Raw genomic sequence first — 24501 nt, 5'->3', positions numbered from 1 at the left:
ACATCAAAAACTACTTGGTAACATACCTATCATATGATATTATGATGCAAGTTATGCCATTGGCAGGAAACTATAGGACAATAGGTTCCGGATGATTGGGTACTTTGACACAACTAGCAAGCATGCCCTTTGGGTTCGGAGAGAAAATTGTATACCTAACCATAAAAGTTACTCCTTTTGTTTGATAGAGCCTGACCTAGTGGTCGAAGCAACCCTTTTGCTTCAATATGGGTGGAATGTCCTTTGTTCAAGCAAGAGTTTCCCACTTGAAATTTAAATATAGAAATTTCTAACAAAGTTTAACATTCATGTAGAGATGGATAAACTTGAGAGATGGATTAGCTTATTCACCTTAGTTCATCTTTTTTTATCTAATCTTATTATTTGACAATTTACGAAAGGTGTTCCTACTAGTGTTCTGGAAAATACATATTTTGCAACTATTGCTACTTATATTATCCTCTAATCTTAGCATCGGACAAGTTTCAAGAGTACTATTGTTACCATAACTTAGAGACAACACAACTACGGATTGAAGTTTTGCACAACGTTTATGGTTTGCTTTTGATTTTCTGTGCATCTAGTCTCCTGCAATTTTGAATGTCTTGAGAAATAACTTGTTGCAGATTTTATTCCATTTTTTTTCCTTAAACTTCATATTGGGACATTATTTTCATTATGCTTGTGTGATAATCATCTAAGGACTTGTTATGAGCATTGTCTAGCATCTCTATAACATCGTATGATACTGGCATATGTGGCATGATAATGGGTGTGTACATAGCTAAAATGAGTGCTCTAAGGATATGACATTCACTACTACTTTGCTTCCATAGACAGCTGTAATTGTTTAGCAAGTAGAGAAGCAGCCTTTAGCAATGAATAACAACTTGGAATCATCTAATACTAGGAATTTATGAAACTCTAAGCAGTTACTGGATTGTTGAATTTTCTCCATCTTCAGAGCACCCCTCCATCTCACTAAATGTAAAGGAGAGAAGATGTGGACTTAACAAGCATGGGATAGAAGAGGGATTGCAGGAGATAACAGTTATCTAAGTTTATTGGCTCACAAGGGAAGAAAGAACAGAGCTCCACTAAAGAAGTCATTTCAAAACTTGTCAAGTTGAACCATTAAGCAGCACCATTTTAAATTGCATAGTTAGACCCACTCAGAGACTTCATTCTTACCACTGTCATATCATATTTGCCACCTATAACAAGACAACGCCGGTATCCCTCTAAAGCGAGGCTAAGGAAGTTCTCTCTGTCATCCTACAATAAAGAGTTTGAGATGATTAGATCACCTTCACAGAATTGTGACACTGTAATAGCTAAAAAACAAAATCAAGCCCATCAAAATCAAGAGAGATGGAATTAGGACTTCAAAGCTGAAGAATTTATTTATGAAAAAATTACATTTATCCATAAAGTCAAGCACTTCACAGATTACAAGTTCCTGTAAAATCTTGAGCACCATGATATAAAGCATGCAACAAGAAAAGAAGGAAAAGAAGTATAGCATCTCAAGACATTCATAATTTCAAACACGACCAAAGTTGGATGAGATAGATGAGTTCATATCATTTTTCTATTATATTTTTAATTTAATTTACTTTTATTTCCATGCAAAATGTTGTGCAGGATTACCATGAAATATGTTAATGGAACATCCAGCAAATCAGACGAGTAGTTGACAAGGATTGGGGCATCTCAACACCAATGAAGATCTTAAGCAACAGGAGACTCAAAAAATCAGTTCAAATAGGAGTGTTTTTTAGTTCATTAGTTGCTAATCTTTTGGAAGGTTAAAGGTTCATGGATTAAAAAATGCATCAGAATCAAACATGGTGAGATTTTAGCACTTCATTGATTAAAAAATGCATCAGAATGAACCCCAATGTATGGCAACACCAATGAAGTGCTCTGGTCACAATAAGCACTTCATTGATTAAAAATGCATCAGAATCGAACATGGTGAGATTTTAGCCTAAATCAATGCTTGTTCAAGAGTTTAAGGTAAAAAAATTATGGCAAATTTTGATAGAGCATACTAGTCTGTGTTCATCTCAAGCAATAGTCATTTAGTTATTAGCTTTATGAGGCAAATCCAATGTATGCGAGGATTGAGTCTTTCATGCCAATCACTGTGACCAGAGCAGGATGAACCTCAATGCAGGCGAACAAGGGGCCTCATTTTACAAATTTGTGAATCTATGTGGCCCTTGTAGATTACAAAAATGGAAGCCATTAATGGCAATAAGAAGCCATGTTAGTCTTAACTCATAGCTACACAGATATTATCCTACCATTACTCTCTATAAAAGACTACCGTGAGTAATACTGAAATTTCTCAATTACTACTGATTTCTAGTTACAATGATTACAAATTTCTTTAATTTTTCCTGTAGCCCTTATACTTTGAACTCTAATCAGATCAAGTTATCAAAATATGGTTTCATTTTAAACAACAAATATATGGAAACAAAAACTAACAATGAAAGGAAAAGAAAAAATATTGTATATGATAACAATTTTTACACAATGTTCATCGATAAACAAATAAAAATTAATTTATGACCGAATCCAAGGAATATAACTATCATCAATCATCACCACTTTAAAACTAGCCAGTTATCAAGTGAAAGGCAGCCCATTGTTGATAAACAAGTTTGAGAAAAGCAAGATAAGTATAATACATATAGTTAGTTATTAGGGATCAAAATTTTGTATTATTATTGTATATTTATAACTTATATTTATATCATCAAAGCTAATCCTATCTAAAGCTCAGGCATGAGATAGTATGTTTAACACTAAATTTAATATATCTCAATCCCCTCAAGGTGTAACATAGATATTATTCATGTTAAACTTGTTACATAAAGCAGAAAAGGCCTCACAAAAAGAAAAAGACAAAATAGACTAAGATTTTAGCAATGACAAAACCGACGAATGAAGTACTAATGGAATTACAAGGATATATGAGGCTAAAAGGACTTTATTTCTAGAAGGAATATATGAGATCTTATATTGGTGAAGTTGGCAAAGATGCTAAGGACTTTATTTCCTTCCTTGAATGTCCTGCAAACAGAAGATACAACAAGATTCTAAAGTACCAGACAATGAGATTACTTATGTGAGGTTACGAAGTAAAGTAGATAGAATAGCAACTCTAGCATCTAAAAAAGAGTTAATATCAAGATGAAACTTAGTCTGATATTGCCCTGAGAGATGACAATGTGTGAGAGAGATTAAGGTTCTAAGTTCCATCATCCACTCGAGAGAAATAGGCAATCAAAGATGAGACAAAGATCACTAATCTGTCTTTTGAAGTTGCAATCAACAAAGAAATGAATTGATAATAACAATAAGATTAGGGTTCTAATCATCCACTTGAGAAAATTTGAAAAGGATGATGAGATAACACTAGTGGGTTTAAGAGAAAAAAAAAACCCTAAATCGATTGATGCTTAAACTGAAAGAAGGATGAGGGTTCTTCAGAGGAACACATAGAGGGTTTTTTCTTTTCTTGAGGGGATGGGTGGGTGGGTGGGTGGAATGTAAGGTGGAAGAACAAATGAAAAGTTACTATTTGTCACTGATAGGTATAGGATAGGGTGCGCCATCATATGAAACACATAACTTCCTCTAATGAAATTGAGAAAGGAAACCCTGCCCTATGAGAATATGCTTGCTTTAATACCAAGTTAAGAGCGATGAACAAAGTAGTATTGACAACTTTATTTATAGCCCTTAGACATAACTCATCAGATCTAAACCATAGGCATTAGACTCTTCTACTAGGTTATATAATATTTTTATCCAAAATAATGAAAACTTTTCTGAATTAAAAAAAAATCGAATTTGAATTCCATAAAAAACAAGGTATAAATAAGTGATGCTGAATCCCTACTAAATGTCCTCCATCAAACGAACCATTCCTTTTTCTACAATGCCATGCTATTTTGTACATAATGTGCACTCCAATTTTGGAACTTATTAGCTAGATCTAAGAAAAATTATGAAAGTTGATCAAAAAGGAATCTAACTGGAAGTAATCTAACTTGGAATAATTTTCAGATGCAAGAAAAAGGTACATTAATCCTAATGCTGACAGATTAATATGGAGTAACCTTAATGCAGAGAAAATATACTTAATCACTCAGGTGAGGAGACTAACAACTAGAGGATCAAGAGAACAGAAATAAAAGGTAATTACAAAACTATTGGAGAAATACAATACATGCAATTTTTCAGCCTCTTCCCTGTCCATTGTAAGTTGTTTTTGCAACTCTTGTATCTTGATTGAGTAATCTATTTTCTCACCCTGAAAAAAGAATTAAACAGACTTAGGATTTGTTGATAACTCTTTCATGCTTCTCATCAGACATTAGATGTTTCCCAAAACATTGTGGATATTTATTTAAGTTATATAAATGAATGCTGAATGAGAGACTAAGTACTAGTATGCTTACCTTCGAAGAACCTTTTAGCCTCTTGATGAGTGCATCCAACTCCCTCGTCTGCACAAATTGATTATTTAGCAAAAGAAAGGAGGGCAGAAAATAAGAAGAGAAAATATATTCTTTAGCAAGTACTTTGTGCTTTCTCAACCGCAGAGCTGCTTGCCACTCACTAGAAGCTAGTCTTGCTTCATAGCTTTGGAATAGACCATCTGCATAGTGTGCTAACTGGTAATAGCTTTGGCATTGTCTAGACAAGTATTTCTTACTTGTACTTTTGCTCAACTCTGTGACTTCCACTGAATGTTTCAAGTACTGTTCTAAGATAATCCTTGAGCTGCATAATAGTGAGGTACAAAATAACTCTTCCTACACAGAGAGAATTAAGTATATTGCTAAAGTAAAAAATCTGAATATTACTTGCTAGATCTAGTTTCAGCCAACCACTTCCCAACCAATCGATAAATGTTAGCCATCTTTTCTCCTATGGAGTTGTTCTCTACAATGTATCTTGCAAGATTGATAGCCATATCATGCTGACCTTGAGCTCTTAATAGTTTTGCTTCTTCAAGCTATTAACAATTAGTAATAACTAAGATTTAGTATGCATTAAGCAAACCACAACATAGAATTCAGGGATAAAGTTAATTGTGTCACATTATAAAACTTTTCAAGAAGACAATTGAGATGATAATAGAAAGTGAAATAAAACAAATTGAAATTAATTTGATCTTATGCTCAGAAAATAGACCATTATGATCTTCTATTCTTTCTCTGATGTTAGATAAGTCAGGTCTTTGACTTGCTTGGATTTGTTAATTGTATGAGTAGACTTACATGAAGAAGTGAATAACATTCATTCCCTTGTAAGCAACTGAACTATGAAGCTGAATAGTATTTAGTGAAACAATCTTGAGATGCATTGTATGAGTCTTATGGGAACATAGTGAAGCTGAATAGAATGTATTGTTTGTCATGATGGAATTTTGTTTTTGAATGAGATTGCATATTGTTCATGTAATTGATTAGAATGCATCCATTTGGTGTATTTTACACATCTTTTCCTTGTTAATTCCCTTCTTTTGCATATTCATGTTTGGTCATGCTTTGCTAGATTTATGAGGATTGTTGTAATTAGAGGTACACAATAGAAGCATGCATTATTTTATTATTTTTATTTTGACACTGATATAGGTTTATTGTTGTCATTAGGGTTACACATGACTCTATGATATTTACTGCCGTGTAGAGTGACCTTAGGCAGGGAGCAAGCAGTATATGCATTCTAAATTGTACCCTTCCAAGGAAATACATTTGCGATGTAGGTTTCTGTTCCATCTGACAGCAGAGTTGCTTCAGCTCATTTAAAGCAGAAGCAGCAAGGGAGAACCTGGAACCCTGAAAAAAAAATGGATATAAACAGATGCAAGACTGAGACTTAAATGGATTTAAGTATAAAAATATGATTATAACCTTACGGAAAGTTGAAGCAGATTCCAGCAGATGTTCGGTTGTGAACTCTTTGCAATCTAAAATTTGAAATAGAACACGCCTAAAAGCAATCAAAGGTTCAAACAAATTTAAATGTAGCTGTGCATGCCTTAAGACAGTGCGCCATTCAGTTTTAAACCATCCCAACTACATTAGAAAACACAACCATCAGTTTGCAAGACAGAAAGAAAAGACCAGAATAGTAAAAATGCAATATGATTTAATCTGAAATTAAGGACCACTTTAAGAAAACACGAGTTACATAACTATATATCTAGTTATTGTACATAGAATTTTTGGTTTCAAATTTGTGGTATGTGTATAGTAGAAAATACCATTATAAAGAACCAAAACCTTCATAGGCATTTAACTTTAGCCAAATTATTGTGATCGACCTGAACTTTCTAATTAAGAATGTTTGAAAATAAAGCTACTCAAAATTTGCTGAAAAAATAAGATACCTGGTCTTCTGTTGGGATAACAGGATCATGTGAAATTTTAGTTATCTTTGAGTATGTTGTAGTTTTCTGATGATTGTGTGGCTTCCAGCGGATGTCCCAGGAGACACCGAGATGGTCTAATATCTGCCAATGAAGGCTACTGTGAAAATTTGATGCTTATTCCAATGCAGGAGGAAATGTACAAACCCATGACCTGAAGTTTCACAATGGCTGAATGAATATATTCAGTACTTTCCCTGCTGGCACTTGCAATGGATAGAAGCAAATCCTATATATATACATAATTTGATGGTTTGATTTCCACCTGGGCACATTCAAGTTTGATCAAAAGATATACCAGGCTAGCTTAGTTACCTTCTTTGAATCCAGAAGCATTGCATGGAAGTCACTGGCATTTCCCTCATACAAGGACCTCAGGCAACTATCAAACATGGGAACTAATATTAGGCACTAAAGAGAACAACTAAATTGGTAAATCTCTTAAAAATTGATGAATTTGTAACTCAAATACAAGTCAAAGCAATATCTTAGTTATTGTGCAGACCAGTAAGACTATAAAATGAACTTTTATCATTATGGTCAAGATTGAGAAAGAGGATTTGGTTCTTTGTAGGTTGGCCAATTAGGTGATAGGTTAAGCACTTCCATCAAGCCCTCCAACATTGTGTGGATAAAATTTGAAATACTGTGCAATAGGCATATGCTACTCTTCTACACGAAATCTCCGTTTTATGAGCAAAGTGGTATAAATCAAAATTCAGCTGTAGAGAGGTGCAACACTCCCTTTTATGAACTCTTTCACTAATGGTTTACAAACCCCCATATCGACCAAGACCTGACTTTTTGACTTCTCAATAAGTTCTTCTAGCACTACTTAGCTTCTTGAAACTTGATTTCTTCCAGCACTACTCTTGCACTATGATTTACCAGCACTCCTCTGTGCTTCTTGGAACTTAGTTTTTTTCATCGCAGAAATATAAATCATTCATTTATCATCTAGTATCAATTGTCTAGGATTAGGAATAAAATAAACCACAATCCAGATGCAATCCAAGTAAAGGAAAAAGATACAGTTTATGACCTATGCAAGTTCTCGTTGAATTGACAACTACTAGAAGATTGTCTTGAATAAGGAGTGCTAGTATCTCCAGAAACTAATGAGAAGTCCCAATTTCCAGACCTCCACGCAGCTTCATACTGCAGAGTACAAATATACATATATCATCACAAACATCTGCATGCACAACAACAACAAAACGATGGATATAGCATAGTTTCTAACGAAAGGCCAACCTGCAAATCAGCAAATTCAGAATCATGTTGCAGATAGGCACTATAATTAGTCAATCCGTGGCAGTAGACATCCAATATATGAGTGCAACCTGTTTTCTGCAATGATCTCATTAAACCTTTGTAAAACTTCCAACTACTTTTCTCTGCATTGGCTTGAGAAGAAGTGAGTGAATCAGCAAAAGAATGTTTTCCATAGCCAACGGAAGCAGATCTCACAAGTAAATCATAATACTCTAAAGCTTTATTCCAATTTCCTTCATGCTCGAATGTCACTATCTGTGATGTTAACTGCACAGACGAGTAGAAAAACAAGAATAAATAGTTGTGACAAAGGGCAGCCTCTCAAACATGTGAAGACAGAGATGTTAGCTTAGTCCAAAGCCCAAACATTGTTATTACAGTTCATTTATCAACAATTCTGTTCACACATGAAAAGATAGCAACATTTTGTTCTTAGCAGAAAAAAAAACAGCATAACTAAATATAAATAATCCATGTAAATAGCAAACAACTATGTTTTCCCCAAGTAATTATAGAGGATGTCACAAACATCTAAATATCATCATAATCACACTTTGTCAGCCCAGCTATTAGTATTTAGGATTGGATATGTGAATTTCATCAAACCAACAAACACCTTTTATACAAAAAAGAAGAGAGAGAAAAATATTAATAGAGTTGAGTAAAAGTTTTCTAACATTTACTCTCATGTTTCGCTAACTAAATAATTCAACAATCTAAATCAACAAGGGGGAAATTAGTTTATATCTAAATCAATAAGGAGGGAATTAGTTTATATCTATTGTCTACAAGTATTCAGAAATTTAAAAGGGGATAATTTGATTAGCATGACTTTACCTGGTTTGTTTGGACAATGCCATATATACTGTCTGGCTCGTTAATATGTTCAAATGCAGTCATAAGCAGATCCACATGTGGAGGCGACTGAACACATAATGACAAAATCAGTCTGATACAAGTGATAATAGGTTTAACAATAACAAACTAACATATATAGAGAATTAATGATGACCAACCGATTCCAGATGTGAGAAATCAGGGTATCCTAACTGAAGACCATTAAAACGTTCTTCACACCAATGTTCAATGTACAAAACTGCTGTGAAGTATGATCCACAATGCTGTAATGTGGAGACAGAAATTATATTGAACAGAGACAGAAGACATTAACTAGTCATAAATGGTTCTACATAAATCCAACTTCTAACAATTGTTCATACAGAAAAGTATAGGTACATCCAGAGTTAGGTTACCCTATTGGTTTTCCTCTAGACAAACAACAAATGGAGAAAGGTAACTTATCCTCCCATATACACGAGAAACAAACAAACAAAGATTACTTACAACAGCTGCTTTAGCTACCACAAGATAGTCAATTGAAAGCCAGTACACCTACAAAAGATACTTTGTTAGACCAGAAAACATCTAAATGAGAAAAAAAAAGCTGAAAATTTTGGACAATAAAACCAGGCTGACATAATGGTAAAATATGCTGCTACTTGTAAATTTGAACACATCCAAAATGGGAACCACTTCTGAACAAACATGTTATCAAGTCATTGAACAGTTTGGTGATATGTTTTATTTTGACAATGGAAGAAGTAACTAATTATACTACTCAAACAATCCAATTATTACATAAACAAAGAAGATCTGTGCTCAAAATACATGCTTAAGCTTATGACCAACACTCTAACTGCAAAGCAATTTTCTTTGGTGAGTCCACTTTTATTTGCAGCAAAATTAGCTGCTCTGTTGAAGAATGTTGAGATCCCATCATTTTCCTTCAGAACTGGACGCCCAATCAACATATATTGAAGGTATATACAAGAACAGTACCAATGTTGGAATGAAGGTAAAAATGAGTAAGAGAAATCTGCATACACACTTTTATTAGGATACTACAGAACATATATCACATATATAAAGCTTTCCCTACAAAGAAAAAAGGAAATAATTGATCCTAGAAATTAGGACCACAATCTGTCATTGCCAAAAAGAACAAAAAAAAAAGAAATGAATCACCTTGATTCTAGTTTGCTAAAAAGGAAAATAAAGCTTGCTCACTATGTCTTCAAACATTGGCTTGTGAAGATTCTTTATTAAGACGTCGACAATCCATCCCTTGGTTGGAACATATATCATGCACAAATGCTCTTTAGCAATGAAATGACTATCCAATTCTACATCCTTTGTTTGATCAAAGTGAACTGAATTGTGTGTCATGCTAACAGCCGCCTTGTGATATTCAATTCTTCTAGTAATCACTCTAATTGCAGTGAGAGCACCGTGGATACTGGTAGTTCTTTGTTCCTACACATTTTGTGTGTGTCCTTTTTATTTCGAAGCATGACTAGGCACTTGTTGCTTCATGTGGCACATTTGCAAAGGTTTCACCAATCAGGGGAGTAGGTCTTCAACCTAGAGTCTATCCACGAACCTTGTCAAGTTCCTTATTGAGACAGGCTAGAAACTCATATAAATGTTCCTTTTCTAGGTTTCTCTTAAATTTCATGTTATCCTCTAAATCACCCTGATCTGCCTCAAAGTGCACATCTAACTATTGTCAAAGTGTGTGCAATGTGTTGTAATATGCAGTGATATCAAAACTTCCTTATTAGATGTCCTTGATTTTATTCTTTATCTCGAAGATTTGGAGTCCGTTGGTGGAGTTATAGGTAGCAACCTCCCTTATTGAGTATGAGGAATGTTTGATCTGCTTACAAGCGAAATAAGGTTTGATATGTGTTCAGAAACCTCTTTACAGCAGGCTCCACACCAGAAGTTTCTTATTAAAGGAAGCATGAACATATATTAAGAGTGAATGACAACATCCCAGATTGTTCTAATAGTTCAGAGGAACAAATTGGTACAACTGATTATGTGGCTCGATTGAGTTATTAAGTTCCCAATAAATTTCTTTATGCTTGGATGTTATGCCTCACAGGTGATGTAGTCAACTTTTTCCTTCCTCTAATAACCAAGAGGGTAGATTGGGAAAATTGAAAGAAAATCTTGTCATGACTTGTGATTTATAGCGACAATCCTTCTTCAACGAGTTGCACAATCACAAATGAAGAGACTGGATTGAATTATTAGATGCAAACACGTCCTCATCCAAGATAGGACAATTGAAGGAAGTTATTGTCATCCAACTTGTGATTCGGAGCGACGATTCTCCTCCAATGGGCTATGAAACCACAATGAAAGTGTCTAGATTAGATGAACTAGATGAATGTCCTTATCCAAACTGACCTCAGAACTCATTTTTCTAGGAACATAAAAGAAAGACGATGAAGAACATTTTTTGAGCAAATGGCTCTAATACCATACAACTAATTCAAAGAAATTTTGTAGTTTTATTAGAATAATACAGCACATATATGTACAGTTTTCCTTGTAAAGGAAAAAAAAAAGAAAATAATTGATCCTAGAAATTAGGCACGTAGGCCACAATCTTTCAATTACCAAAAAGAACAAAAAAAATAGAGTAATCTACTAAATTACTCTTTAACGCATGCTGAATATTTTAACAGGAGAAAATGCAACATAGATTTATAAGCTATAAAAAACACAAGCCCATTAAGTAGGAAATAACAAAAAACACGAGGTGCAAACTGCATCTTATCTACTTTTCCTAATATGCAACTTTTGTATTCAATAAAAGTGACCATCTTTGTTGATCAAATGGAAAGGGAACTCATCAAGAAAAACAAAACACATAAGACTTTACCTTTTTCCATGAAGACTTTGACATAGAAACATTAAGTGAACGGTCTTTTGAAGTTGCTGATGCACCACGAGTTTTTGTTCCAGTTGGGGTTCTGCTATGCTGTAACAAAATATAAATTATTTCAACCACCATCATGAAGTCAGGTTTGTTTTGACTACACGAGAGTATCTACACAAATCTTATCCCTCATGAGAAACTATATTACTAGAATATTAACTACATATTTTCACAAATTGACATAGTCTCTACTTCTGGCACTTTCTCCTTGAATAAATTCAACTCTTCTAACTACAAAAACTACTAGTTATATTTGGAAAGCAATAAACCAAGATATTAAGATATCCTTGATACTATAAGTACAAAAGTAACGCGGAAACATATTAAATGATCAAGAATCCTCCAAAATCTATAGTCCGTTTATCTTCTTTGCATTCACATGTTGTATAATCTAGACGCATAATTCTTATAACATTTTATTTCTGCTCAGATAATAAATTTTATGATACCGAATTTCAAATTTTCCTAAATAAATAAAAGTATAATGATATATAGATGTGATATATCTCTCTGAACTGGTTCAGATAGTAAACAGCATGTAACAAATGCAAGAGAATTTCAGGAAGCAAAAATATGAAAATGCTGAATTATTCCTTGTGCAAAAAGACAAAAAAATGACTTTAACAAATGAAAACATATAAATGAGATTGCAAGAATATAAGCGACCAGCTAGATCTTCATGGGTATAGCAGCAAAAAGAATCAATGTGTAGATAATATAAATAGAGAAAGATGACCTACTCAAGAATAAAATACACGAGTTCATTATGTTAGATGGACAATAAAGTACATGAAGCAAACACGGGACATGGTTAGATCAGGATGAGAGCAGCCATTCAATTATTGGATCTTTTTATCACACCTAAATTAACAAAAAAGACAAAACTAGGTAATTGTTAACAAATTCAGACATCTCTATGAGTATAGCTTTGTGCTATAAGCATTACATACCAAATTTTATACTACTTAAATTTCATGTCAATTTTTTTTTCAAATTTTAATTCTAAGCTGAAACAAACTAATATATTATTTTTGGGGTTGAGCTAAAGTCGGTCTAGGTTTAAGTTGATCCCAACAGATAGACATCGTGATTAGGATAAGGTGGGTTTAAAACTTTAGAGTCGTTTTGGCCAATTTAGAGATAGTGTAATTGAATTTATATTTGAGATAGTCTAATTGAATTAAGTTATGTTTGATTGGGTTAGCGGAATTTTGGAAGGTTGGAATTAGGAGGTTGGAATTTATTTATATTTGCTCCCTCTCTCTCTCCATATATTTCTTCTTCCCTCTCCCATGCCTTCTCCTCCAATCCCTCTCGCTCTCATCCATACTCCGCTCAACCTCAACAACAATCACCAACAAGTCATCGTTGTCAGTTTCCTCCATTCCTCTCCTCTCGTAATTCTCTAATGAGATTTATTGGTGATAATTAAAAGATAATAACTAATAGAAAATTATTTGTGATAAAAGATGGTGAATCGACGACAGATAAGGTGCACAGCAAGTGAAGATCAAAGAAAGATGAAAGCTAGGTGGATGTTTGAAGGTAGGCAAAATAATGATTGGCTAATCATATTGAGCCCTCATACTCTTAAGCTTTCCTCTAATCTTTATTGTACATGTTGTAAGAGGTTTCTCCACTTCTTATCTATCAAGGAGCAAGATAGTGAGTTTTCCAGGAGTGACTCACTGACAAGTCATAGCTAGTAAATTAGGAAGGAGGGTTCTAGACCACGTTACATGCCTTGTTAGCGATTGTGTCATGTGTAATTCCTTTATGCTTCATTCCATTGCAAATAATCTTAATATGACCTTGTTAAGCTTGTAGCAAGAGTAGAAATGCTTATAATTGCAAATACAATTGCTATTCAACACACTAGCTTCTATGGTCATCCTCACATTCAGTCCCCAGCATTGTGATCATAAATGGTGATAAATAAGTGGAACAACTTGTAATAATGAATAGTGGTAATTAAGTGAAATAACTTGAGATAGTAAACGATGATAGAAGTATAAAGATGAGAATTGACTTTACATTGAAATAAAATGTCCAACTTAAAACTAACGAGAATTATAGCGTATCTAAATTCTTCTTGACCTCTAAAGATTAAGACTACAATTGATGCACGTCTTTTCTCTTCTGTTTATTCACTTACAAATTTGTGGTTCTCATTGGCCTCTCGTTTTGCGTGCAATGAATGATTTTGAAATCTTGGTTGTTTCAGATGGTGTATAGAGTTACTCATAGTTCTTCAACATGTAGAGCCATATTTGATTACCAACATTATTATTTGTTCAAACCATTCTGATATTTTGTTAATGTATATTCTCATGTATACTTCCAGCTACATATTGTCACTAACTGAGGTAGCTTTTGATATGTGAAATCACTCTCTGGAGTCATGACACTAGAGATTGTTGATTCATTTAACCAAAGTTTAGCCAACTCACTAGAAGTATAGCAAAAATTCCTTGTTTAAGGAAATTTACTATATATCATCAGTTTCATACCTTCATAGATGTTGAGAAAGAACCAGCTATTTCTGCAACATAGATAGATCGAAGTTTGTTCAATGCACTCAGCATAGTTTGAATTGACTTAACCAAGTCATTAGAATCACAAAAGATGTTCTTCTCAACCTAGAAATGATAAACATGGAATAAGTCGCCACATTTAAAATTACCACAAATACTAAAATACACTTTCCAAGTAAAGCTCAAACCTCTTGAGAGATAATATGACAAAGGTGATTATCTGAACCAATTGTCTTAGCTATATTCACCAAGACATTTGGAAATAAAAGCTCAGCTATCTCCTCTTTCCGTAACACTATATTTTGGCAAAGTCTGCAAATGCAAGAAAAGACGATATTAAAAATTTAAAATAATATGACATTGAGACATATTTTTTTGATAAAACATTAATGACGAGAACAATTAGGTAGCAAATAGTACCTAAGAATTATATCATCACAATGAAGAATAAGTGAGTGCACCAATGTGCAGACCCACATTTTGTAAGTTTTACTGTGTGTTGTCCACAGAGAAGAATCTTCCAATGAAACTGCTCCTGTAACAATAGTTTCATGTTATTGACCAAAGGATTATCAACTAGCTAGCCACATCTTCCAGCAGGCAATAGACTGAGGCCTCAGCTAACATTGATCTGATTGTTTGGTTAAAATTAGAAGGGTAGGAGTGATTCACAATTTTTTAATATTGAACTATTCAGTACAAGCAATGAGAGAGAAAACAATTTGGCCATTGCCCCATTAAATTACATTCAATTTTCCTTCAAAAAGAAATTTATTAACTATTTCAACAGTTTTGCATGTCAAAAAATCATTTTCGAGCAAAATGAACCAAATCAACACCCGACACAGATTCACTCATGCTGTAGTATACCAACCTGTAGTCGGCATCACTAATGATATCATGCTACTGTACCTTTCATACAAAGATTGAATAAATACTAAACCAAGATTTTGAACCACTATTAGAATTGCTATTCTGAAATAGAAATGTTTTTCATACTCCTACAACATCTGATATGCTTAATCCAAGATGTTGGGTTCTCAAGGCTTCGGATAGACAGATCCCTGTCATATTACATCTGCATGAATATAGACAGGTCTAAACAAGTTGTTAAGTTTGCTTGGGGAGTAGGACAGGTACAACAGCAACTGTATCTGTCTCTCACCAAAACTGGGAACTAAATATCTGAAGAAATGCATTGTATCTTATGGAAAGAAATTTCAATTATCAAATAAGGTTCCTAGACAAGGTAAAAGTGAAAAAGAATAACCAGCGACCATGTCCATGCATTCAGGTAAACAATTTACAACTCAAAAAACAAAACGAGAAAGTCACCATCAGAAGTTTTTCTCATATCCAAAAGCATTTTTTCCACGACATCAATATTCACACCTTTTGAATGAACCTGGAGATAGGAAAATAGATTATTGGAATCCCAATCTAATTAAATAAAGCAACAAATATTTTTAGGTATTTACCACAACCAGAGACTTCTCATATGCATCAAGAGACGATAAAGCAGCAAACCCCTTTTCAGTTGAAAGAATACCCTGGCATTACACAAAGTTCAACATCAAGTCATTGGGCAATTAATAGCATGAAACTGTATGATTCTAACAGGGGAAACCAGCAAATAGACAACCAGAAGAGCACAAAAGAGAGTGAGAGAGAGATCAGTCGAACAACATCAACCAACAAAATGCATGGTATGAGCTTCAAGTGAACTTTCAGACTTTACCCGCAATGTTCGTGAAGTGATGTCCACAATCTCCACAGAATCATCTGCTAGAAACTTTTTCAACAATCTCAAAAGATAAATTAGAAGATCATCTGAAACCTCTGAATATGAAGAGGCACTTTTCTCCTTCAGATGGACAATATCTAATGACCGGGAAGTATGGCTTTCAGTAGACATAGTTGGCAAATGAAAGACAACATGACAAGGATCACCTATACCAGTCTGCAGGAATAATTTTCCTTTAGAAAATAGCAGGTGCCAAATGTCATATAGGATCTAAAACATCTTGAAGGCCATTGGTAAAAAAAGTTAACCACTAACCCGAGACATGAAATCTGCAAGCATTCCACTCATAACATTTTCTTCATTGGAGCTGCACAAGTCAACAAGCATCCAAACAGCACTAATAACATCTGGATCATTATCCCAGAAGCTTCTTATAGACACTTGTCCTATATCATTAGTCTTTTTCCCAATAATTTCTCCTGACATCAACTTCTTGTGAAGATTTCGAAGACTAACAAAACATATAATTTAATCTAAATTAATTGGCATTCAGCATATTAAATTGGAAATGAAATCAAATATAATTTGCCAGTGACACTATATACCTCCATATAAGAAGCCCTTTAGGAAGATAATAAGCTCGTTTTGCAAACTAAAGAGATACCAAGTTAGAATAAGAGAAGACAACTAGTCAACAAGAAAAAGAAGGAAGAAGATATACCTTCAAAAGTTGATCCCTCACAGAATAACCCTGGCAGAGGTCATCATGAAATAGTCGTATTTTCTCCAATGATTCAACCTCTGGGAAAGGCTCCAACTCCTAGAGATAAACAAACAAGGTGAAAAAATGCAGTATCTAAACCCTAAACCTATACTGATTTATATTGCCATTGAGATTCATGCAAGACTATATTGCATCTAATATCCATATTTTCAAGTTATATCAAATTGGATTTTTTTTATTTCTTCCCCCATGACCCATCGTACCTTCAACAATTATTGATTCAGTTTATATAATTATAACACATGTTGGCCATTTCTTGAACATGTTCAAACCATCTTACAATATTTTCACTCAAATTACTATCTAATACGGATGCACAATAAATGCTCACCAAAATTTCATCTTATCTTTCCTCATAATCCTACACATTAAAAATCTTAAGACTTCACTAGCACATCCTTTAATTAATTTGACCAATTACATGGTGAATTAAATTGCTAAATGTTATTGAGGCTTAGATTTGATTAAATTAGTGTTAGCATGTCTTGAATATGAAACAGTGTCTATTCAGGCTACATCAGATCTGATTAAACCTGACCCAATATTTGACCAATTTATTTGAAAACTTCACTGCTTGAACAGTGAATCAATATGTCAAAGGGATCTGGGATCTCAAAATCATCTTTATATCTGAGTCTCTTCAAGAGTGGGCTGTTTCATCTCCATCCTCCAAGTCGATCTCTCTCTCTCCCCCATGTGGCACTTCCTTGGTGTTAGAGTCACCGGAAATCAAGGGTCTTCTTCTATGATTGTAGGATCTGGTGGAGGAGGCAAGACACCCTCTTCCTTTATGATCATTTTTGTGCCTCCTCAAAGACTTTTATGGCAAATTTCTTAACTACAGTCACTCTTTGTACAAATACACATGACAACTGATTCCCCACCAACTTAACGAGAAAGGTGAGATGCCTATCATCCTTCATCCAATATGAATTTTACATAGATATGCAATTTGAGAAGCGTTCCTCATCACTGAGTGTTTCTAATATGTTAGATTTTTTTTTGGTTTTATGCCGATGGCTGTAACATCAGTTAGGAATGTAGTAGATATTTGGTAAGGTTTGAACTTTGAAGATTTCCCCATTGCTATAAAGGCAAGAAATCTAAACTATGTGGGCTACTTGAATGGTTGGTGCAAACTGAGAGCAACAAAAGAGCCTTTCCTTCTATAGTTAATATGTAGAAAGTGGGGCAGTTGAGTTTCTACTATTTAAGCATAATTGAGTTGAGTGACCGACTAAGATGGTGTTCAAACAGGACTTATCATTTGAAAAAAAAAAAAAAGCAAATACGAGGCATTGTTATAGTATTCATTGTGTGTTTCCCTCCTATCAAAGCTTATTAACCAAATATATGGACTTTGGGATCAGAGAATGGAATGGTGGGCATCAAGTGCTATTATACATATGATTTTCCATGAGAAAGGTCCCAAATCCTATTCCGAGGTGCCATCATGGTAGCTGAGGAAATACAGGATGGAATTAGTGTGCCTACCAGAGTACCAGAAATGCTATCAATAAACCCCAGTACAGCTTGGAGTGAGAATTGAGTCTGTGTCGATTAACTGCTAATGATTTAGATTCGGGCCTCATTATGAGCATTACCCGCGAGAAAAACAAAAGCTGATGAAGAACCTCAAAAGTGTTTCCCGAGCTTCAATTGACCTCTATAATTAATTTGGTCATATATTTAAATGCAATTCTGATAGGTTGATGATGAAACATGTGATGATGATGAAATAAACATACTGAATACAGACTTATTAGATGTAATAAAGAAATATCATGTAACACATTGCACATGAAATTACTATGCTGCATTGCAATGGCTTCTATCCAATGTGATTATATAATGAACCTAATGCGGCAGAGATCTTCAACCCATAGAAATTGTATTGTAGAACTAGAGATTGTTGTTCATATTTGATACTGTTGACTTACAATAATAGTGCAGTCAATTGAAGATTGATAAGTGTGAGTGTCGCTCACAACCCTTATTAAGTCCTGTTAGAAGTCAAACTCATGTTGGAGAAAACGACTGTAACTTTCCAAAATGTTAAGTGTACAAGGGAAAACTAACAAGTCCTGCGCTCTAACCTACTTATTCTTTTACTAATTTCTAGGATAAAAAGTGAGAGTTGAGGCCTTTAAAAGGGACTGCCATGTCCCTCTTGTTATCTTATATATTCAGTTGAATAACTTCCTCCCTTTATTAGTTTTCTCTGTGCAAGATATTTATCACATATGCTGCACATTCTTGCTTGTCCAAATAACCATACATTGGCTAATTGTACCAAGATCTTATAAAATTAACATTTCCGCAAGACCCAATTCCATGAATGAAATTTGTCCATAGCCTTGCCACGAGGCTTTTGATTGATACACAACTCTATCTCTTCCTCTCACCTCTCCTCTAGTTTAGGTTAATCTCGGCACAACTACCAACAAAAGCACTACATAGTTGATACATTTGATTAAAGCATTAAGGCTGGAAACCAAAATGCTAGCTCAAAATCAAATTTGAAGCCTTTGGTTTAAAGCTAAAGTCAAACAAAATCACATTGTACAAGCAATAATTCTAACACTAGTAACTATGCTATTATATATCCGCCATTCTAGAACTCAACACTATCTAGGAACTTGTATAGGTGTCTTACTCAAAATAAGCCAAATGCAAATCATTTCTTGATATTTCTCCATCAATAGTCTTAATATACATAGTTAGCAATAATACAACCAAATTGATTTCAGTTATTTCATTTTCCCCACTCATCTAGTATCAACAACTGCTTTCTAAACTTTCTGTTTCATCATCAACATGATCCATTTATAATTAGAAGAATATTTATTCCAACTTTATTAGTATGAATAAATACTAAAATCTCTTTATCCAATTGTTAGAAGAAAATTGTTAATTTCTCTTGAATACCTTAGTTATCCAAATCATACATATATGTTTTGAATCATTCAAAAAGTAATAGCGATAACTTCAATACTTACACTCCTAAAAGCTTCTGTAGCCCTCATGTTATGAATAACTCTTTCCTCAATGTTATATTTTTGAAAGTGTTAATTAAATAATCTGAAAGTAAAATTTCCATCCTTAATTTATGTTATCAACATTTGATCATCATCTTCTCAGAATCTAATATTCCCATAAATTTATGCATTTTCTTCCCATAAATTAATCAATATGATATCTGTCTCAATTCATAGTTTCAAGGTTATTACAGAAATTACTATATGCTTAAAAACTTGTTATACTTGCAACTTTTTTGACCGGTTGAACAAATTTATTCAGTTCTAATTCTCTGTATTTAAACAATTTTGAATGTCTTTAAAACATGTCCTCAGAATAATGATCCTAATTTTATTTTTGTAGAAGACTAGATGACATGAAGATTATCAATTTGTTTATAGAAATCATCCTTTCCATTCTAATTTCACGACCATCTTACATCATTTATATTAAAATAAAACCAACTATTCCTTGCAAAACTAGACACTATTTCCAATTTTTACAATTTCTATGACCAATATCTAACAACCTTAAGGTCAAATCAGTGAGATATTACAAGAAATCAGATGTTGGCAAAATTAATTTAAAAAGAAATAAAATACAGAACAGACAACAAAAATAAAGTTGCCATACTTTGATATGATCTAGAAGCAATGGGTCAGCATCTACAATTAGTTCATGGAGCAAAGATATTATCCTGGGTGAAAGAGGAGCAATCTTTTCTTCTTGGGATTCGGTAGGAATGCAACATGATACCAACTTTGAAACCAAAAACTGCAAGAAACTCACTACATAAGAAAGGCATAAAGAAGAAAGAACTGCTAAATGGCTACATTGATAAGGCCAAAGCAACTCCAAAAGAGAAAAACTACCTGAAGCTGTTCACCAAGCACATTGTAAGCATCCTTTCCAGATTCTGTTTTAAATGCCTCAAGCAAAGTAGAGAGGATAATACAACACTGTTCTTGGAGGAATTGACTACAAATCAACTGGCCAATAATACTCATAATATAGCTGAAATAGAAACTAACAATTTATTAACTTGATGCCTGAAAGTGAACAGCCACATAAAATAATAATCAACTAGTAATTTGCACAGAGTGTAATTCTTGCATGGAGTTTGTTTAGCTTGGTGGTTTCTAGCGACCAAAGAAACTGTTGCACAGTCATCATGTCATACCATGGGCATGAAAAGTTTGTGGCTTCAAAAAATTCTAATGTTTCTTCCACTTGCAAATGTTTCCACTATGCAAAATCGCCACAAGCCATTCCTCTACTCGTGACCATGTATAATGAGTCAAAAAAGTAACAGAGACAATTCTGAGAAAACAATTATAATATTTTTCTTATAAAAAATGATAATAGTGGGAAAAGAGAGGGAATTAGAAAAATGTTGCAAAATTTGAAGCTGGGTATGAAACATTGATACACTCTATGCTCCTCTTTGACGCAGAGAAGGTATCATTATAAATTCATGATCATCCATCCTTTTCTCAATCGCTGATAGTACTCTTAAGGAGTGCAACCATCATCTTTCACTTTCAATGTTGATGTTCTCTGACAATTGATGTTAGACTTTACCCAGTTTTAAGCTTTATTAAATTTTTGATATCCATGGAAGTATCTCTTTATTCATTTTTGTAGTATATATGAGAACTACACATCTTCTGTTCCACAACATCTTCTCAAACTGACATCAAACTTTTACTCAGTGTCTTGGTATTTGCTTCTCTTTAATTTCAAGAGCTAGCACTCAACCATTAAACTCCCTTTTCCAAAGCAACCTACCATTGCCTTCAATTTGAGGAAGAGTTAAGGAAGATTAAACCAAAAAATATTTTAATTTTTTGAAGAAGAGAGCAATTCATCAACTTTACTCAAGTGCACTGCATCTTTTAAGTCTCTCAAATGCAACACTAGTATTGTATCTGCATTATATGCAACAAACATCTTACTGAGTTTTTTCTTCAATGTTTTGTATCTTTTCTATTTTGTGTAACAAGTTGAAAGGGATCAATATACACGCACCTATTTCAGGAGTTTCAAAATGTATATGTTGAGTCCCAAGTTGACTATTATGTCTAAAAGTACCATGCTGAGAGCAAGGCTTAAAATTTCGACCCGTGCTGAGGTTTCGGTCTCAAACTGGAACGGTACGGTCTCGGTATCATATCGTACCGTGCCGATACAGTTTCGGTATTTTTTTATTTATCTATAATAATTATAAGATAAATATGTTTATGGTGTATATAAAAATAAATTGTATATTGATTTATTATAAGTTCTCAATTATTGAATAATTTAATATTGTTAGAAAAAATAATTACAAAATAGTTTTATTTAAATAGAATTGATATATCAATAATTTAAATTAAAATGGAAGTATCTATAATAATAATAATAATAATAAGTATATAAATTAATACAAGATATTACTTTATATTAATAATAATTATATAAATTAATTATTTATTCATTTAATTAATTATTAATTAAATAATATATATTTTAAATAGCAAAAAAATATCAAGTAAAAAAATTTTAAAAAATATCAGAATATAAATATAATTTATTAGAATTATTTTTAAAAAATTAGAATTTTTAAAAAAAATTAGAATTTTTAAATTTTTTTAAAAAAATTTAAATGAAATTTAAAATTATAAAGAAAATATTAGAATATAAATAAGAATTATTATATTTTTTAAAATTTTTAAATTAAATTTATAATATTATTTTTTTCAGAATATTAATTAATAAAATTTATTAAATTTATTTTAATTTTAAATATATTTTTTATATATTTTATTAGGATAATTTAATTAGAGTTTATAACAGCCTCTTCGAAATAACCCACATCCTCCTTAGAAATTGTTTAATTTAATTAATTAAATAAAATAAATAAATATTAAAAAAAAAAAAAAAAATCGCGCGTACGCGAGATCGCCTGCAATCATCGCAGGCGATCTCTTCAATGTTTTGTATCTTTTCTATTTTGTGTAACAAGTTGAAAGGGATCAATATACACGCACCTATTTCAGGAGTTTCAAAATGTATATGTTGAGTCCCAAGTTGACTATTATGTCTAAAAGTACCATGCTGAGAGCACTAGATATGAAGATAATTATCTTTAGTAATCACTTGTATCCTTCCACCATTGTAAATTTTGTTTATACATGTATTTCAAATTTTTTCTACAGGACCACCAATGGATAAATAAGATAAAATGACAAGCAGCAAAAATAATTACAAAGTGCAAAAAATAAAACCAAATCAAATCAAATCAAAACTGTCATGAATTGCTATAGACATTAGCAACTTAACTAGAAAGACTTACTATGAACTACTAGGATTAGTAGCCCTATGCCCGATTAGCCGAGTAAGAACCTCCATTGCAGATAGTCGATGGCAAATATGTCGTGTATGAACTGCAGCAGTTATCTGATAATGTATCTCTAACAAAAACTGCATGAGAGAAGACTAATTTATCTTCCTACATAAATATAGTTATCCAATTTAAGTCACAAAAAATCAACATCGACAAATAGGATAAATGACGAGAAAAAGAAATTACCATGAAAATCCTGTCAGGGCGAAAAATATTTATTTTGTCCACAACACCACTGATGTGATTAGTATCTCTAACAATAGGATAGAATTAGAAAAATAAACAATGTCAGGAAATCAGAATATAAAAAAGGAAAAGTGAACATAAGGAAGTTTGGAGACTGTACATATCCAGAAAACCATCTACAACTGTTTGAACTGCAAGAACCACAGTATCTTTTGTAAAGTATGGCAGTTCAGGATCAACAGAACAGGAAGTAAGTGACAGAAGGAAGCTGACAATTGACACCTGTCAATTTGGAAGAGGAATATCAAGAAAAATCCAATAAATACAAGTGGACAGATAATGTATTATCATAAGAGAAGAAAGTCAGTCTTAGAATGACAAACAGTGAAAAAGGTCTAGAAACAGAAAACGGAAACTCATGCAAAAATGATTAAATATACTTAAATGTCACCTAAAATTTAACCAGCTCCATTAAGAAACAAAAAGATAACCTACTTAGTGCTTATTCAAAGAAAACTAAGAAAATTCAAAAATCATCCCCATATCATTGAGCAAGAAGCAAAAGAAAGTTTACACCAAAAGGGAGAGATGAATGCCTAGAATCAGAATAATGACCAAAATAACAGAAACTGTACTGAAATGGCTGTCCACATGGAGAAGACATGAGCCAAAACTAAAATAGAAAAGTTTCGTCTATACATAAAAAGAATAGTATTAGTATGACAAAATGAGAATAGAAGAAGACTTGCCATGTTTTTCTTAACAAGTTCATCTCTCTCAACCTCAGAAATTTTGCCAAACTGCAAAATTGAATTGTTAAGGGCCAGCCCTGCAATTTCCTTGTCAGATCTCATACTACAATACACCGCAATGCATGACGCACAAATTGGCACAAAGTATTCCTTTACAAGATCAGATAGAGGCTGCAGAGAAACCTGCATTGAAAAGACCAAAACTTGTCAAATTGGCATGCTCCTGGGTGTTAAATCAAACCACTACAACATAAACGTAATAAAAGAGTCAATGAAAATTATATTATTCTTCTGAAGATGCAAAAATTGGTTAAAAGTAGAAACTTTAGATCTATCATAGCCATCGACTAAGATTCATGAAGTCAAAATATTGGGTGGCTGGGAAATTTTCTTATCATATAAAAAATTGCTAATGATAAAACGGGAGAAACTTGAACGATTAAAAAAAAAGGGCAGCCCGGTGCACAAAGCTCCCGCCATGCGAGGTCCCGGGGAAGGATCCATTGTACGCAACCTTACCCTGCTTTTTGCAAGAGGTTGCTTCCAGGATTCGAACCCATGACCTTTTGGTCACAT

The 24501-nt window shown here is 33.2% G+C and overlaps 1 protein-coding gene across 8 annotated transcripts in view; it reads right to left on the bottom strand.

The window, feature by feature from the left end:
- LOC122022708 (serine/threonine-protein kinase ATM-like) overlaps nucleotides 1-24501 on the bottom strand; it is an 82154-nt gene that overhangs the window by 32976 nt on the left and 24677 nt on the right. For 6 of the 8 annotated variants that reach the window (XR_006123066.1, XR_006123067.1, XM_042580776.1 and 3 more), the window contains 31 exons: nucleotides 23923-24108; nucleotides 23334-23455; nucleotides 23174-23240; nucleotides 22937-23064; nucleotides 20475-20628; nucleotides 20236-20376; nucleotides 16522-16620; nucleotides 16406-16452; nucleotides 16116-16311; nucleotides 15795-16016; nucleotides 15535-15606; nucleotides 15392-15461; nucleotides 14477-14591; nucleotides 14245-14368; nucleotides 14033-14161; nucleotides 11466-11564; nucleotides 9077-9124; nucleotides 8749-8853; nucleotides 8570-8656; nucleotides 7712-7999; nucleotides 7500-7615; nucleotides 6773-6839; nucleotides 6612-6686; nucleotides 6419-6541; nucleotides 5940-6104; nucleotides 5763-5864; nucleotides 4887-5038; nucleotides 4602-4803; nucleotides 4479-4526; nucleotides 4247-4330; nucleotides 1192-1275 (listed from right to left, as the gene is read on the bottom strand). Coding sequence is in view for 6 of the 8 variants with exons in the window: in XM_042580776.1 (XP_042436710.1) it covers nucleotides 1192-1275; nucleotides 4247-4330; nucleotides 4479-4526; nucleotides 4602-4803; nucleotides 4887-5038; nucleotides 5763-5864; nucleotides 5940-6104; nucleotides 6419-6541; nucleotides 6612-6686; nucleotides 6773-6839; nucleotides 7500-7615; nucleotides 7712-7999; nucleotides 8570-8656; nucleotides 8749-8853; nucleotides 9077-9124; nucleotides 11466-11564; nucleotides 14033-14161; nucleotides 14245-14368; nucleotides 14477-14591; nucleotides 15392-15461; nucleotides 15535-15606; nucleotides 15795-16016; nucleotides 16116-16311; nucleotides 16406-16452; nucleotides 16522-16620; nucleotides 20236-20376; nucleotides 20475-20628; nucleotides 22937-23064; nucleotides 23174-23240; nucleotides 23334-23455; nucleotides 23923-24108 (3717 nt within the window). In the remaining 2 variants the exon portion in view is untranslated. The remainder of the gene's footprint in view (nucleotides 1-1191; nucleotides 1276-4246; nucleotides 4331-4478; nucleotides 4527-4601; nucleotides 4804-4886; nucleotides 5039-5762; nucleotides 5865-5939; nucleotides 6105-6418; nucleotides 6542-6611; nucleotides 6687-6772; nucleotides 6840-7499; nucleotides 7616-7711; nucleotides 8000-8569; nucleotides 8657-8748; nucleotides 8854-9076; nucleotides 9125-11465; nucleotides 11565-14032; nucleotides 14162-14244; nucleotides 14369-14476; nucleotides 14592-15391; nucleotides 15462-15534; nucleotides 15607-15794; nucleotides 16017-16115; nucleotides 16312-16405; nucleotides 16453-16521; nucleotides 16621-20235; nucleotides 20377-20474; nucleotides 20629-22936; nucleotides 23065-23173; nucleotides 23241-23333; nucleotides 23456-23922; nucleotides 24109-24501) is intronic. The other 2 variants (XM_042580778.1, XM_042580782.1) reach the window with 1 other exon arrangement.

This window comes from Zingiber officinale, chromosome 9B, assembly GCF_018446385.1.
Source record: "Zingiber officinale cultivar Zhangliang chromosome 9B, Zo_v1.1, whole genome shotgun sequence".
Taxonomy (NCBI): domain Eukaryota; kingdom Viridiplantae; phylum Streptophyta; class Magnoliopsida; order Zingiberales; family Zingiberaceae; genus Zingiber; species Zingiber officinale.
Note: the sequence above shows the minus strand (reverse complement) of the source record. Positions and strands in the feature narration are given on the sequence as shown.